We start from the raw sequence: 15,132 nt of genomic DNA, 5'->3' as shown, positions 1-15,132 counted from the left end.
AAAACACACACACAGCTGGGCTCAGGCATTGTTCAGGCGTCTTGTTCCTGCCCAAACTTGGCTTATTAATAAAGTCACGCTATACTCTGCAGATGCCTTTTGATTTATTTCTAATGAGACTCTGTGCACATGCTGAGTAAGAGCCTGTAGATTCTGACCTCTTGCCCTGTTCAGGTTAATCTCTGAACATTAGGAGGTAAACATACAACTATCATCTAAGGCCTCTATCTTCATTAACACAGTGTGGGTGTGAGCCAATCACCCTTTGAAATCACTCTAGAGACCGTCCAGAATTTTTCCAACATGGCCCACATTACTACTGAGCTGTACAGAGCTTATGATTTGTTTACTTTAGTTTTACGCATCTTTTTCCCTATGTGAAAGTGTTCGTGTGTTCAGGAACTAACCAGTGATGAACTGGTTTAGTCTTAGAGTGCTTTAGTCTTTAGTCTGTAATTGTACATCAATAAAATGCACCTATAGGATAGGTTTACCAGTAGGTATAGGTAGGAGATCCATGTTTCTAATAACGTGTCTGGTGTGTATGTGTCCACTAGCGAGACTGTAGGCTATCACAAGAAAACAGCATGAAATGTATATTTAATATAATGTCTGGAAATTACATTCATACAATTCATATTACATTCATATTACATCACCACAGTAGACTTGCAGCTCACGCAAAACAGATATGTAACGCTATACTAACTTTTCCCAGACTTGTTTAATGTTAACACTAAAAATATTGTTCGTTGTTACCCGAAGATCCGCTCAGGACGCGATCGGAATAATTCCTCAATGAGATGCACGACCACGACGAGATTTTCATCTCGACGTCTCAGACTGCTGTGTGTGAAGAGCGTTGTCCCTGGGCGCTGGATGCCCGTGTTGCCGACAGACCGTAATTCAGAGAGAGGCGGCACTTTGAAAAGACGTTCGACAATGCGCGTGTTCCATTAGACGCTGCCTTTTCAGCTCGTCGCGCCGTGCACTCTTTTAAGGACCACGGTTCTTTGTCGCCGGCACCGTGACTCAGCCTGACTTTGATGGCTCAAGATTCAAGATGGTGTCCGGGCCGGGATGCGTCCTACCTTTGATGGACTAATTAAAATGTGTGTGGTCTCCCACACCTTATTTTTTTCTTTTCATATCTTTCTAAATATGAGAGAGATATTTGCTTTGAGTTGCTTTTTTTTTGGTTTGCTTTACTGAAAAGAAATGCTCATTAATAACACAATGTATGGAGAGGTGTATGGGTAATTATGTTGCTGGTGCTCTCATGGGGAGCGCAACTTGCAAAGGAGTTAAAGGAGGTTCTTTCTATTGTTGCCTGTGTCACGCACTAATTTATGCAATGCGTAAATTTGAAACGAACAGAAAATAGGGTTTGCACAGAATCATGGCCTAGGGCACTCTGACATCCAAACCAAATACATAGTCAACCAGATCGCTCCAGATAATGGCAGCAGCAACTATCGGTGAGGATTTTTTTGGATTTACTAAGATCTTTTATATATAAAAGGCCCTGTGTCATTTAAATAAATAACGCACTTACTGATGCAAATGGATGTGCAATGTGGTGCCATTATAGGGGCCCATGATACACAACATACTGAAACATAACACTCCTTAACAATTGCTCACCTTTATCAATGTGTCCACCGTAATAAAATGCAACTTTTCGTTGCTTAAGTGAATGAACCACATTCTATATAATACTATTTTCATATGTAAAGGCCATTGTAACGGGTATTTGTTTCTTGTTTTTCGTTTTTTATTTCATTAGATAATACCCAGTCATGAATTTATAATTTTGGGTAGAATATCTTGAGGGACCACAGACTAAAAATGACAGAAAACTGATGGAGCTTAAGAGTTTTGAGAGTCTGAAAAGAAAAGAATAGAAAATGACAGAGAAATAAAATATGGGGAAGAACTGCATTAAAATTTGCAGCATTTAGCAGATATTTTTATCCAAATCAACTTAGTATTGTGACTGAGTAGTTTGAGTAATAAGAGCCTTGCTCAGGGGCCCAACAGTGGTAGCTTAGTAGTGGTGGGGCTTGAACCAGAAACCTTCTGCTTGCCAATCTAATACCTTAACTGCTGACCTACTATATAATAATGTGAACTATTATTTATAGCATAGGGACATAGGCATAGTATAGTCAGTGTTCATCAAGAACAAGTTCCTGAGAATACTAGTGAAAGCTCCCATGCATTTAAGAACCTTTGCACATCTGGGATTTATTTCTTGCTAATACATTCGAACCAAAATGTAAAACTTATTGCAGAAAGAATTCAGTAGTTGATATAAAATGGATATATAGAAATGCTTGCACCAGCATGTTACACTGCCCAAAAAACTATGAAGGAAATGTCCACCAAACAATTTTATACAATTAACTAAAACAATGTGTTTAGCAACTCTCAACAAGTGACAGTTCTGAAGGAGGAGGAGGAGTGCTAACATTTTTTCTATTTCGTATGATTTCAAACCTAGTTTCCTGACTTCTAGCATGATGACACGCGGCACGCACAGCCTGTGGTTTCCTCCCACACTGCCGGCTACATGACAGCTTTGTTTAAATCTCTGCTTCTGGCGTTCCAAGCCCCTGGGACACCAGAACAGTGATGGTCATGCTTGACACCTCCTGTCATTCAGAACAAACCTATGACATCTAAAGCCTGACCTTGCAAACAGATTGTTACGTGCCAATAGGGCACGTGTTTTTGTATTGGTTGCTTTTTTGTTTTGTTTTTTTGTTTTGTTTTTCTTTTCCTTTGCTATATCCTGTTACAGGTAAACCAATGGGAAGCCTTGTTTGTGGAGAAAGGGGTGGGACTACTGCTTTATAGCCGAACCTCTTGCGGAAGCAGAGCAGCACGGATGTGGGGCATGTTGGAGACGTGCGTATTTAAGGCAGCTTGCGACTATGTTTGAACGCTACTGCTGTTAAGCTTATTGATATGAGGTTGCTATTATGTCTCCCCTATCTCGGCCAGAGGAGTATGGGCCCCCCTTTGAGTCTCGGTTCCTCTCAAGGTTTCGTCCTCATGCTCTAGGGAGTTTTTCCTTGCCACTGTTGGCCCTTGGCTTGCTCACTGGGGGCTTGGACTTGGATATGTAAGGCTGCTTTTCACAACATCTGTTGTAAAAAACGCTATATAAATAAATTCTGATTTGATTTTGATATCTGTCGGTGTGGACAAGTAAGGTAACGTGGTTACAGGTGAATCGTATAGATGTGGTAGGTCAGGGGCGGGTGCCACTTAATTAGGAAAGGTATATGACACACCGGTAAGCTATTATTTTCATTCCCTTGGCACTGTCCAGAATGTCCAGTTGTACTTCTTGCCCCCCCTCCAAAAAAAACCCTCACAAGATCTGTTCTCATTCCTTGAACCATGTGCTCTCCCCACTGACGTCTGTTTCTATTGTTTCCATTGTTTGTAAGTTATAAGTAAATCAATATACGTGCAAAAGTTATTGGTGTCAGCCTCATCCTTTGTAACTTTACACACACACTCCCCTTAGGATTGTTACATCCCTGTTATCTTGCTAGCAGAAGGGATCATGTAACGCACTTGAACACTGGATAATGGTATTTCAAAGTCTGCAGAAATCTGCTGTGTAAGCTACTACAAATTTGATGGGTATCACCAGTTAACCAGTAAGAATTGGTGTGCTGATTGGTGATTGACACAGTATAGGTGTAAGTATGTGTCAAATGTCTGTTATTTTACAAATTTGACAAATCTGACCATCCAACTCCAACAACATGCAACACATTAAAAATATTTAGTTCTAAAAACTTATATTTATCACATGTGCATGTATCTTTATTTATATCATGTACCCCTGCATGTACCCTTATATACCACCCCTATAGGCTATGTTTCTTGTTAATGCACACATACTCTCTCCGTCTTTCCATTTCTCTCATAAGCACGCACATAAATACACCCAGGAGGTCATGATGTGCTCAGTACATAAGTCCGTGAAGCAGTATTCCACAATGTTCCTCATTATAAACATTAAATACTGACAAGGAATTTATTTCAATGACCATTCAGAAATGAGTAAATAGATATCAATTAAGTAATTAATTTATAAAATATACACACATATACATATATGTATATACAAAGGGAGACATACCAGAAAGGCAGTTTCACACACAGCATCAGATGGAATGTTGCTGTATGACAGTGTATTGCTTATGCACAGATATAAGGCCACAAACAGACACACATTCACACACACACACAGCAAATTCACAGCCACAAGGCCACACAAGGCAGTGAAGCAGCCAATGTAGGGCTGAAGTGTGTAGAAGAGTCTGGGGCAGCGCTATTTTAGCTCAGCCTGTTTTCCCACCAAGACCACAACCCTGCCACAGGCTGCTGCCTGACCTGCGCAACCCCTTGGGGACGGGCAGAACAGGCTCACTGGGATGTGCCTCTCTGATGCAGACAGCAAATATCTAGGCCAAGCTGACTCATCTGTCATGTAGTGTATTGTTTAGTTTCTAAAATTGAACACCAGTAAAACCTACGCACTTGCTTTCGAAATGCACAACTGTGCTATAATTGAGACAGCATTTTTCCATCTCTCCAACACTGCACTGTCTCAGACCATCGCTTAGCACAGATGTAGAAACATTTATATATGCATTTGTAAGATACAGGACAACAGTTTACCATATGGACAGAATCCAGCTGCTAGGATCTTAAGCTACTCTGAGAAAAGTGATCATATCACCCCCATTCTTCAGTCTTCACTGGCCAACTGGCGCATACTGTGCTCAGCATGAGCTGCTCTTCATGGTTTGGATCCCAATTACCTGGAAGAGCTTATGCATTTATACGTTATAAAGCACATTATTATACTTTAGACTAATTTAGGTCTTCATGTTCCAAGGTTAAAATGAACTTCTATGGGTGTTCAGTCTTTTTGCATAGTAGTTTCCATATTATGGAGTTTATTCAAGATATCTCCTCTGTCTTCATTTAAATCTCTGCTAAAGATTTATTTTGACACCATGTAATCACTGTTATTATCTTTGAATATGTCATGTATTTTTTTTTACATGTATGATAATTATGATGAATCTTGTTAATTATGTACTTTCCGTTTAATGCATCCTTGAGCATGTATAAACAAAAATGCACGAATGCACAATATTAAAGCAAGTCAGATATTTCATTTTTTTAAAAACAAAAAAAAATAATTATTTACAAAGAACAGATGCTTTGTGAAAAAAAAAAAAAAAAAAAAAAAAAAAAAAAAGATGCTCATAGAATCATTAAAAACCTTCCATGCTAACATTTTTATAACATCCTTAGAGTCCTTTAGAGTGTCTCTAAACCAGACTTCCTAACTTTCTGTTTAAGGAAAGTTTTGGAAGGCAGACCAGACTAAGCCTTTGCATTAGATTAGATCACTGCATGCAAGGCATGCAAAGAAAAAAGCCAAGTCCCCTGTCCACTACAGCTGATATTAACATGGAAACATGAGATTCTTTGGTCTTGCCACCCCCAAACCATTCATTCAACTGAATGATTATGTTAGCCATGGTTATGCTGGCTTGGGCCAACATGGTGAACAGATGAAATGTTGATCGTTACATACCAATGAAAAACACTAATGTTTGGGGCCAATGCTGCTGTATAGAAGCACTGTGAGCCAGTATGAGATCTAAGTGTAAATGTCACAGAGAAGCTGGTCATGAAGTGAAAAGGTGCAAGTTATACCACATCGTAACATTTCCTTTTAGATTCTGCACAAGCTCAAGTCAGAGCCAAAGTAAGCAGGAATCTTTAAGGCTTCTCGAAGCAATGGAAAGAAAAAGTGCAGTGTCGCTTAAAACCGGATCACCTAAGGCTTCTATTCGGAGCACCGCCTGGAACTGGTGCAGCTGGCTGAGCTCGTTTCGTCATACTGACTCTTTCATTACAAGAGCATGTTGGGAGTGCCATTGCAGGGGCAGCACGGCTACAGTGCTAGCAAATCCTGTTTGAGGCCTGGACATCTGTCTGTGTGTGTGACTCAACTGTTCACAAAGCTTGAAAATAAATAGGCCACATTACTGTAATTCTAAGGTACTGGAGAATTAATGACCATGAAATCACTTATTTTAAAAAGAGTTTTGTTTTTGTTTTTTTAAAAATCACACCTTAAAAGATGAAACGCAGTTGCACCGAGATTTTTTTTTTAATGAATTGTAAAGGAAGGCTAAATGCATGGAAATACATATTTAAAATCTAAATCCAACCACACATTTAATAAGAACAATAATGAGGTAAATGAGGTAGAGCAATCCCATGAGTAAACCAGAAACACAAAAGACAACTCATTTTTTCAATCTACTCAGTGAAATAAAATGGTAAGAATACCTGGTCCTGGAACAAAAGGGGGGGAAACTGTTTCTTAACATTCTTGTGAAAAACACACATAGCTACTCACAAATATTCTTGTATGAAACTCAGCATTTCAATAAAAATCCTGTCAGTCATGAAAGTAACTACAAAAAAAACAACAGGACAATTTGTAACCACCTGGCACATTCAAAGTGGTAGTGTTCTGAATTTTTGGTTCAGTAATTATGCAATGCTACCCTAACCTGGTTCAGTAGTAGCCATAGAAACAGACCCATGCAGCAGGTAATTCAATACATAAATTTCCTATTTAGTATCTGAATATGAGAACTGTATTCATTTAAACATTCTAATGGAATACCATTCTGGAGACTTTTCTACAATTCACAATCCTGATGCATCTCTTTTGGCTCATTTTGAATTTGTATACATTTTTTCAACATGCCAACATTTAACGTGCTACTGTGTATGTTTCGCAAACCGAACAGGACTGGCACATTAAGGTAGGGTCGCAAACATTGTGACATCGTGTGCAGGGGTGTTGGTAGAAGTACTACAAAAGGTCTTTTTTTTTTTTTTTTTCTTAGAGACCCCCCCCATAACCAATTAATATATTAATTAATATAATTGAGTATTTGCAGCAAAACACACTGGACATTTTTTGGTAAAATTACAAACCTGGTTTGATGTCAATATAGCAATATAAAATATAGCAAAACCTAAAATATTTGTAAATTTAAATGTATGCTCGCGTGGAAAAACTTCTCCACTGCCACAAACCAATTTCAGCACTATTACTGCAAATATTATTTCCAAATGCCTACCTGAATGAAAATAAAGCATATTTTAGTAATTTAATGTAAAGGCTTATACAAAATAAACTAAAATAACTGATCACACAAAATTGGAAATGGCTGTTTTTTCGTTAGGACTCAACATTCTTTAAAATACATATTCATCAGTTCTATGTTTCAAGTTGGAAAACAAACAAACAAAACACCAAAAAGTTAAACATGTAACTAGTCCTTTTGATCCCTTTTCACATACTTAAATGTACTCCAGGGTAATTAATAAGCATACTGAAAGAAGGTTTATTCCATCATGCCAGATAATTGCCCTTCTGCCTCAGAAGTGTCTTTCAATATCTACTCATGTTTATATCACTATAAAGAATTTAAAAAAAAAAACTTTTAAAAATCAAATGTCTTTGATCATAAGGTTCACCACAAATGGTAAAAATCTTACATTAAATTAGCAATGTCCTCTTTTTTTAAGAGCAAGCCCGCTAGCCTCAATATTAATGTTTCAAAGGCCTTATTCAGCTATCAAACATCATATTATGGGGGCCAGGAAAAACATATATTTAAACTATTCTGTGGCTTGCTGCTGTAATGAATAAAAGTAAGGCACAGGAGTGCACCACAGAACCAGTATGGTGTAGCTCAGGTGCACATTCATGCCCAGATTGAGAGGAAAGACAAGGCCTCTGTTGATTCACATTACATCTTTCACAGTAGATCATTCATTAACCATTTCATTACAGGAATGGTTGACAGCATTCAGGAACATTAAGAAAACAGCACTGTATGGAGCATGGTACAGATCCAGCTCTTCTCAACTACCCACCACAGTCTACAGATATACTGGGATGTGTAGAGGCGATTTGAATGTATACAAAGTGCAATACGTCTTCCTCTCTGTTATCCAACACAACATCGTATCAGTATAACAGGAGGAAATAAGGAAAAGAAAGAAACAAACAAAAACATACTCCCTTGGCCTGACAAAATATTCATATCAATATGGAGTTCATAGAGATGACCAGCCTAGAATACATCTACAAGCACGATTGGCCGAGTCATTAAGAGGAATTTGAACTTTGGGTAAACTTGGGCCGCGCGTGAAGATACCACGCACATCAAGCTGCGCCGCATTTCCATACACTGGGTGTTCTGAGAGGCTGGTCAGCAGGGCTAACGCTTGGCGCATTCTGTCCCAACAAGAGCAGATAGCAGGCTTCACTGAGCCGAGCCCCGCCTCTCCTCTCGATTGGCTGCGCAGTCAGCCATGCTTGGCTCGCTGGAAGCTCCTCATCCACCAGAGGAAGAAGAATGAAAGCTGTCCCACCTCTGCACGCACACACACACACGAAGCCAGAATTAAATCTATTCATTATTCTTCATTCAATCACTCCCTCTGAAGTTTTCCTATTTTTCAAACATTAATATTCAAAATGGTTAATAATTGGCTCATGATTATTATATTAAAATCCAAGTTCACCTTTGCAGCAGCAGTGTCAGCTTGGTGCAGTGCAATTAGATAGGCATAGTCACACTCACAAGAAGACAAGGTGGGCTATAGTTAGAACCAGACTGAATCAATGACCCCAGAGCTATAAACTCCACCAGTGGAGCCTGTACAGCTCAGCCACCCTATCCCTTGTGCGTGTGATTAAATATATTTTTGAAATTATTAGACAGACAGACAAAAGTCCTGATAGTCATGATGTCTATGCTTTTGATGGCCTGCTTCAATAAGCATGTAGGTGTTACGTTACAGGATGTCATGTATCCAGGCTGAATGGCTCTTTTACAACAGTGCCACTGCTCCCCACCACGGGGCCCCTTCCTCAGACCTTCACCTGCCCCCTACAGCCCCACCCCCCACAGAGCCGCCATTCAGCTTCCCCAATCCCCTCCCTTCTCCAGACAGCGGCCGCACCAAATAACAACTTGTGTTAGTTCCACTGTCTGGCTCAGCGTGGTTTGAGGTACTCGCGTGTTCCGATTGCCGCAGCCCGACTGTAATGTTATGCTTCATACGGTTCAGTACTCACCGAGTGATACCGATTTAAAATAAATAAATAAAATAAAAAAAATAAATAAAAATTAGACAAACAAGCAGAAGAGAATAGAGAGAAGTGGGTACATAGAAACGCCCTGCTTCTCATCACTGTTTTATCAACTGCTATGGGCTTGTGCACGGCTGGATGACCTGACAGCGAGTGACAGAGGAAGGGGGGGGGGGGGGGAAAGGTTTGCTTCTTCAAAATCAAGCCTGACCCAACTGATTTTCTACTTCCTGTAAAGCTTCAGGATCCGCCCCAGTCAGTCCAGTAGCTTAGCCTATAGAGGACAGAGCCAGCCAGCCAGGCAGAGAGAGGACAACATGTTCCCAGTGCGAGTGCTCAATGTGGCCTGGACAGCCGCTGGGGAAACAGCAGTAGCAGCAGTCTCACCGTGGGCCTGCTGAGAGCAGGCGCTTGGGCAGGACACAGAGGGGGTGGGGTCGGTATGCGGCTGCAATTATCTCCATGGCACCAGTGAATGGAGAAAAGGCTGAACGTTACATACGTCAAAATGGTCCTAGGCACTTTCAAGTCCTTTATGCCTGTAATCAACTCTCCAACACACCCACACAGAGAGAGAGAGGGAGAGAGAGTCTCGTGCAGGTTGTTCTGATGGATGCATAGATGGATGAATGAGCCCCTCTCATTGTGCACACGTATGGGGAGGGGGTAGTTTGAGGTCCAATGCACAACTGCCCTACATCTGAGTCTGTGAGTGGCGGAAGCACGCTGTCCCAGAAGAATGAAAGCTAGCTTGTCCTTACCGAGCATGGTGATAAAAACAGAAGCTTGCAGCTCTGCACGATCGAACAGTCTGCTTACCTGGTAATGCAAAACCTGGAAAATGCGGCAGACTTGTTGCCTACCTCCTGCAATGAAACACCCTAAGCCAGGACTCAGGGTGGCACTAGGGCTACGCACCCCCAGCTGTTTCAGGGGATAACAGCCTAAGATGGAAACTGCCAACTATCTGGTACGCCCACTTGGCAGGCAGCCTGGGAACAGGCTAGCGTGCGGAGCTGCATCGTTAGCTCTTCTGCTCGAGATTTGTCGCGTCCTGTTGAGCCAACAGCATGTAAAATGCCCCTAAGGTGAGCACATAACAGACAGCAGAGAAGCACATGGAGCCAGCTGGGTAAAGCAATTTGTGTAGGCTCCTCTGCTCCAGAGGCTATGGGAGCTCTAGATTTAATTAAGGCAGAACAAAGCAGAGGGAGGGACCAGACATTCCTGAGCAGGCAGGCAGATTAGGGGTGTGTAATGACGTACGTGTCAACAGCACGAGCTCTGGGTACATGAGGCGTGCTCAGGCAAGGAGTGAGGGTATGTGTGTGGCGTTGGGTCAGATTCCAGTCAGGTAGTCATAGAAAAATGCCTTTAAAACACTGTAAACAAAAGTGGACTTGGATCCGACTAGCTGCGAGTCAGATAGATATTCATCCGAACACAAACAGATTAAACACTCCACCCATGACAACTGTACAAGCAGGTTAAAGTTTAAACATTAGGTAAAACATATCTTCCAGGAAAAGAAAAGCATCATAGCACAAAGACAACAGTCAGGGTTCTCATTCTCCTGCAGTGAGACAGAGAAGGTCAGTTAGCATCTTTCTTTGACTACCGTGGCTCACTTAGATCAAAGGAGAGTTAATTGTTAACTGAAAAGCTGAATATAGTCCATTACAATAGTGGTTTCACTGATGTGTAAAGTGGTGTTGTCCTCAAGGTCTGAAATCTGAGAATAACCTTTTCTGAAAAAATACAATGACATTCCCTGAATCACAATTTTAAGAATCCAGAGCTGAGATGACATTTTACAATTTATCTCGAAACTTCTTGAGTGTGTAAAAAAAAAAAAAAAAAAAAAAGACGAGAGCTGTTAATACCAGCCAATAGTTTCAAAAACCCACCTGTTACTGAGCTCACAAGCTCTTTGGGCCACAGCAGCAGGAGAGGGGTGTCTCACGCAGCGCACTGGTCCATCCTGAGCTCCAGCTGAAAGGCGTCAGGCCGGTCCTGTGGATTGGCAGCCAGCATTTCGCACAGGAGGCGGCGCACGCCGTCCGACATGCCGCTGCGAGACTTCTGCGGGATGTTCAGGATCATGTGGGGGTTCTCCAGCAGGGCCTCGCCCACCGGCACGATCTCGCCGCCCTGCCGCACGTACGTCCCAAGGAGTTCACGCTTTGACTCAGCATCGATGAACGTGATGCGCTCAAGCATGGCCCAGATGATGATGCCCAGGGCGAAGATGTCCGCCTTGGCAGTGTAGTGGCCCTCCCACACCTCCGGAGCCATGTAGAAGTCGGAGCCACATGCCGACGACAGCCAGTACCTGTTGACATTGACAGTACGTTCGGCTGGGGCCTGACTGCCTTGCTCCTCGCAGCCCAGAACCGCACACACCTTGCTGAGCCCAAAATCCGCAACCTTGGCGACGGGCGCGCCAGCCTTCTGGGAGATGAGGATGTTGTCGGGTTTGAGGTCACGATGGACGATGCTGTTCTTGTGGAGAAAGGCCACGGCGCTGGTCAGCTGCTTCATGAAGCTGCGGTTGGTGCGCGGGTCGGGTTGCCGGGACAGGATGTACTGGTTCAAGTCGCCGCCCTCACAGAACTCCATGACAAACCACAGGTAGCACGTCTCCGCAGGGTAATTCAGGATCCGCTCACCTGGAATAGCATTCAAAGGATGTTACTGAGCACACCTGTGCTACTCAGAGAGCAAGTCTGCATGAACAAACCACTAAAATCAAGGTTTATCTGTCCTACATAGATGTGTCAAACACCATTCTCAAGCAATGTAGCATTTAAAGAACGCAAGGCTTCGCTTCGAAAAGTCAAAGCTAACGTTCAAAAACCAAGGGCTTACTGATAACACTTTTCTAGACTGCACTAACACGCTGACTCTCTTAGCCTAAATGTTTACACACCCCAATGTGATACTAATTACATCACTGTGGCTTCCGGTTCTCCATTCGGTTTCTACTGGTTTGGGCAAGGTCCAGCAAGCTAAATGGGACAAGCTGAATTTTGCTTTCACATTCAGTTGGTATACTCATGTTTTTGTTTTTTGTTTTTTTTGTGTGTGTGGAGGGGGGGGGGGCTTGTTTGTTTTTGCTGTGCCTGCATTCTCTGGAGAAATTGAGTGCAGTTTGAGTGTTCTTGATGATAACTCAGTTTCACTCATGCTCTTAAAAAAAGATACATAGTTTAGTCTGATACCAGACAAGTTACAAACTTCATTAGTATGGAACATGCCTGCCTGTTAATATGTGCAGTTTAGAAAGTAACTTAAGGCAATTTAGCTTAAACAAATAAAGAACCAACACTGCGATCAGTGTGTGTCAGAAAAAAAGCTTACCATCGGGATCTTTTTTAAATTTGCACACCGGCATTGCTAGGTGGGGTAGCTACTTACATTACACAAAGTGGTTCCAATCATTGGCTTTACAAGAATCCCATGTGATATAAATACCACTAAACAAACAGACCAAAAACCCTGCAAATTCACACAAGAACTGGATGAAAGAAGCATAAATAAGTAGCCATGTGTTTGTTTGTTTGTTTTTGGTTTTTTTTTACTCAGGGCAAAGACAGTGAACGACTAACGTCGAGACAACTGACAAAATATTTAAAAAAAAACAAAACAATAATTAAAAAGGGGCGGGCCTTCGCGAGCGAGTTAATTGTCGCGAACAGGAACGCGATGTTCCCTCACGCGCCGCACGGCACAGCTGGCTCAGGTTTGTTTCAACTTCGGCCGTAACTGCACCAGCGAACAACTTCTGCACCTCTGCATTAGAAGTGCCTACGTGTTTACAACACAAACGTAAAGAAGCATTGCTGCTGGGCAGGATTTTAGCTCGAGTTGAACCACTTAACTGATCACACGCAGCAAAATCAAAACATGCTTAGCAAGCTAGGTAGCAAGCAACGCTTAAGGATAGGCCAGAGCCATTCTGAACTTCACACAAATCGCAAAGAAAGTTTTTTAAAAGTCATATTTAGCTAGTTGAGTGAGACTAACAATATGCTAGTTAGCTAGTTAAGTTAGTAGCTAACGTTACCCTACTAATAACTAACTAATCCACAGAGGAAATTGTCAGGGTTTGTAGTTCGCCAGCCGTCGATAGCCAGCTGACTAGCTGGATGGATATGTTCAATAAAGCCTTGTATTTGTTTATTTGTTAGCTAATTTTCTTTTTGTACCTTTCAATGACGTCTCCACTAACTGCAAGTACTGTTTTGACTGTTTGTTGCCGTGGCTCATTTTCTGGGCCATTCCGTTGCTTTCGAGTATACATTCTTCGAGCTGAACAACGTTTTCATGCTTCTTCTCCAAACTAGCCAAGGCCCAAAACTCGGCCAAGGCGAGTTCGACTTTCTCTGGCGCGTCGCAACGGAGCTTCTTCACCGCCACACGGGCGCCAGATTTACGGGCAATAGCTTCATATACAATACCGTAACTCCCTCGACCAACCTCCCGCAGCAAATTGTATCGAGGTGCCACGATCACAGCGGTTACAGCGTTTGCTGAGAAACAGTGTTCTCCCATTGACGCGTCGTGGTCGTCGTTGATGTCCAAAGGCAGCGACCTCAAAACTTTACATTCGTCCCGTTTCATGTTCGTGTCCGGAGGCGGACGTCTTTTCCAGCCCCGTCGCACGCTTCTTATTCTCCTCGGTATCCCGTTGCGTAGTTCCATGACTTCGCCCCCTCTTCAAACATAAGTTTCGAGGCTGTGGTCCGATTGTTTATAGGTCCGATTGTTCATAACTTCCTTACGCCGTTTACTGGGAGGTGAAGTCTAGCAGCTAAGCGGCGAACTTCTGGCTGATAATAATGTTTCAATATTTCGTTCCCTCCAATAGATTTAACTCTCACCGACATAAACAAACCAGTAGTTTCATTCTAAACTGGAGCAGCAGAAAGAAGGTGTGTCTTCGGCAGCCTGTTCCATTCACTTCCGATAGGTGTCAAAAAAAAAAAAAAAAAAATTATATATATATATATATATATATATGCGCAAAGAGAAAATAGAAACACTATAAATATGAATTGGTCAGCAAAATGTATATTTTAAAAAGTAGAGTTTACACTTCTGACACCCATCAAGGTGATGGCTAATCATCCGTCGCCCGACGCAAATGAACGCTCGATCGTTATGGTGGGCGTGGGAAATGATGTGTAGATCTGATCTAGTATGACGCTTATTTAATAAGGACATAGGCTGCTATAGTTTAGACCGGTCATAGCTAACTATTAGCAGGCTAATTCGTAAATGTAACAGCTGATTTATTTACTGGAAGTTTCCGAAAAGTAAGACGTAATGTAATTCGCACACAGAATTTTATGTGATGTGAGGGAGCAATACGGCGTGAAAGCCCGTCGGCTAGCGCTGGACCCCAATCAAATGTGTAGACCACACACACTTTCCTGAAAAGTCATTTGAGAATGACGTGAAGGCACAGGCGATCTGGACGAAGAAAAAAAAAACAGCAAAACTGGTCATACATAGAATTTGTATTCTAATATACAGCGAGTAACCTGATGATATAGAGAACAGACTATCGATAACAACTCAAAGTGGGATCATATAGACGAAACAGTATCATTAAGATGACAAAAACTGATTGGTCTAGCTTATATAAAGATGCGTTACTATATATGATCAAAAAACATCTTTCCATTTTTTGTTCATGATTCGAATTTGTATTACAGTGAAAATGGTGAAGGATAGAATAATGACATGAATACAGTAGGAGACCTTCGAGGTTATAAATAATTTCTGTTGTTTTGGTTCCGTACTCATGTGTTTTTACCAGGCTACCACTGAATTAAAGCTCGAATGAATTTGCTCAAACTAAAGATGGCATTCTGCGCTCTAACTTCATTTCATTA

The 15,132-nt window shown here is 41.8% G+C and overlaps 1 protein-coding gene across 1 annotated transcript; it reads right to left on the bottom strand.

Annotated features, from left to right (window-relative positions):
- Window positions 1-6,198: 6,198 nt before the first annotated feature.
- stk35 (serine/threonine kinase 35) lies at window positions 6,199-14,183 on the bottom strand. Its single transcript, XM_027018082.3, has 3 exons — window positions 13,441-14,183; window positions 11,140-11,901; window positions 6,199-8,510 (listed from the first exon to the last, which is right to left on the bottom strand). The coding sequence occupies exons 1-2, from the start codon at window positions 13,934-13,936 to the stop codon at window positions 11,192-11,194; spliced, it is 1,206 nt and encodes a 401-aa protein (XP_026873883.2). The 5' UTR covers window positions 13,937-14,183; the 3' UTR covers window positions 6,199-8,510; window positions 11,140-11,191.
- Window positions 14,184-15,132: the final 949 nt, after the last annotated feature.

This window comes from Electrophorus electricus, chromosome 21, assembly GCF_041902795.1.
Source record: "Electrophorus electricus isolate QZ-2024a chromosome 21, ASM4190279v1, whole genome shotgun sequence".
NCBI classification, from domain to species: domain Eukaryota; kingdom Metazoa; phylum Chordata; class Actinopteri; order Gymnotiformes; family Gymnotidae; genus Electrophorus; species Electrophorus electricus.
The sequence above is the reverse complement of the archived record's forward strand: the minus strand, read 5'-3'. Positions and strand labels throughout refer to the sequence as shown.

Excerpts from the sequence above, each read along its gene's own strand:
- stk35 (XM_027018082.3), bottom strand. The coding sequence starts at position 13,936 with ATGGAACTACGCAACGGGATACCGAGGAGAATAAGAAGCGTGCGACGG. Across the intron at positions 11,902-13,440 it reads AGTGGAGACGTCATTGAAAG|GTGAGCGGATCCTGAATTAC; the intron begins GTACAAAAAGAA and ends ATGCTATTCCAG.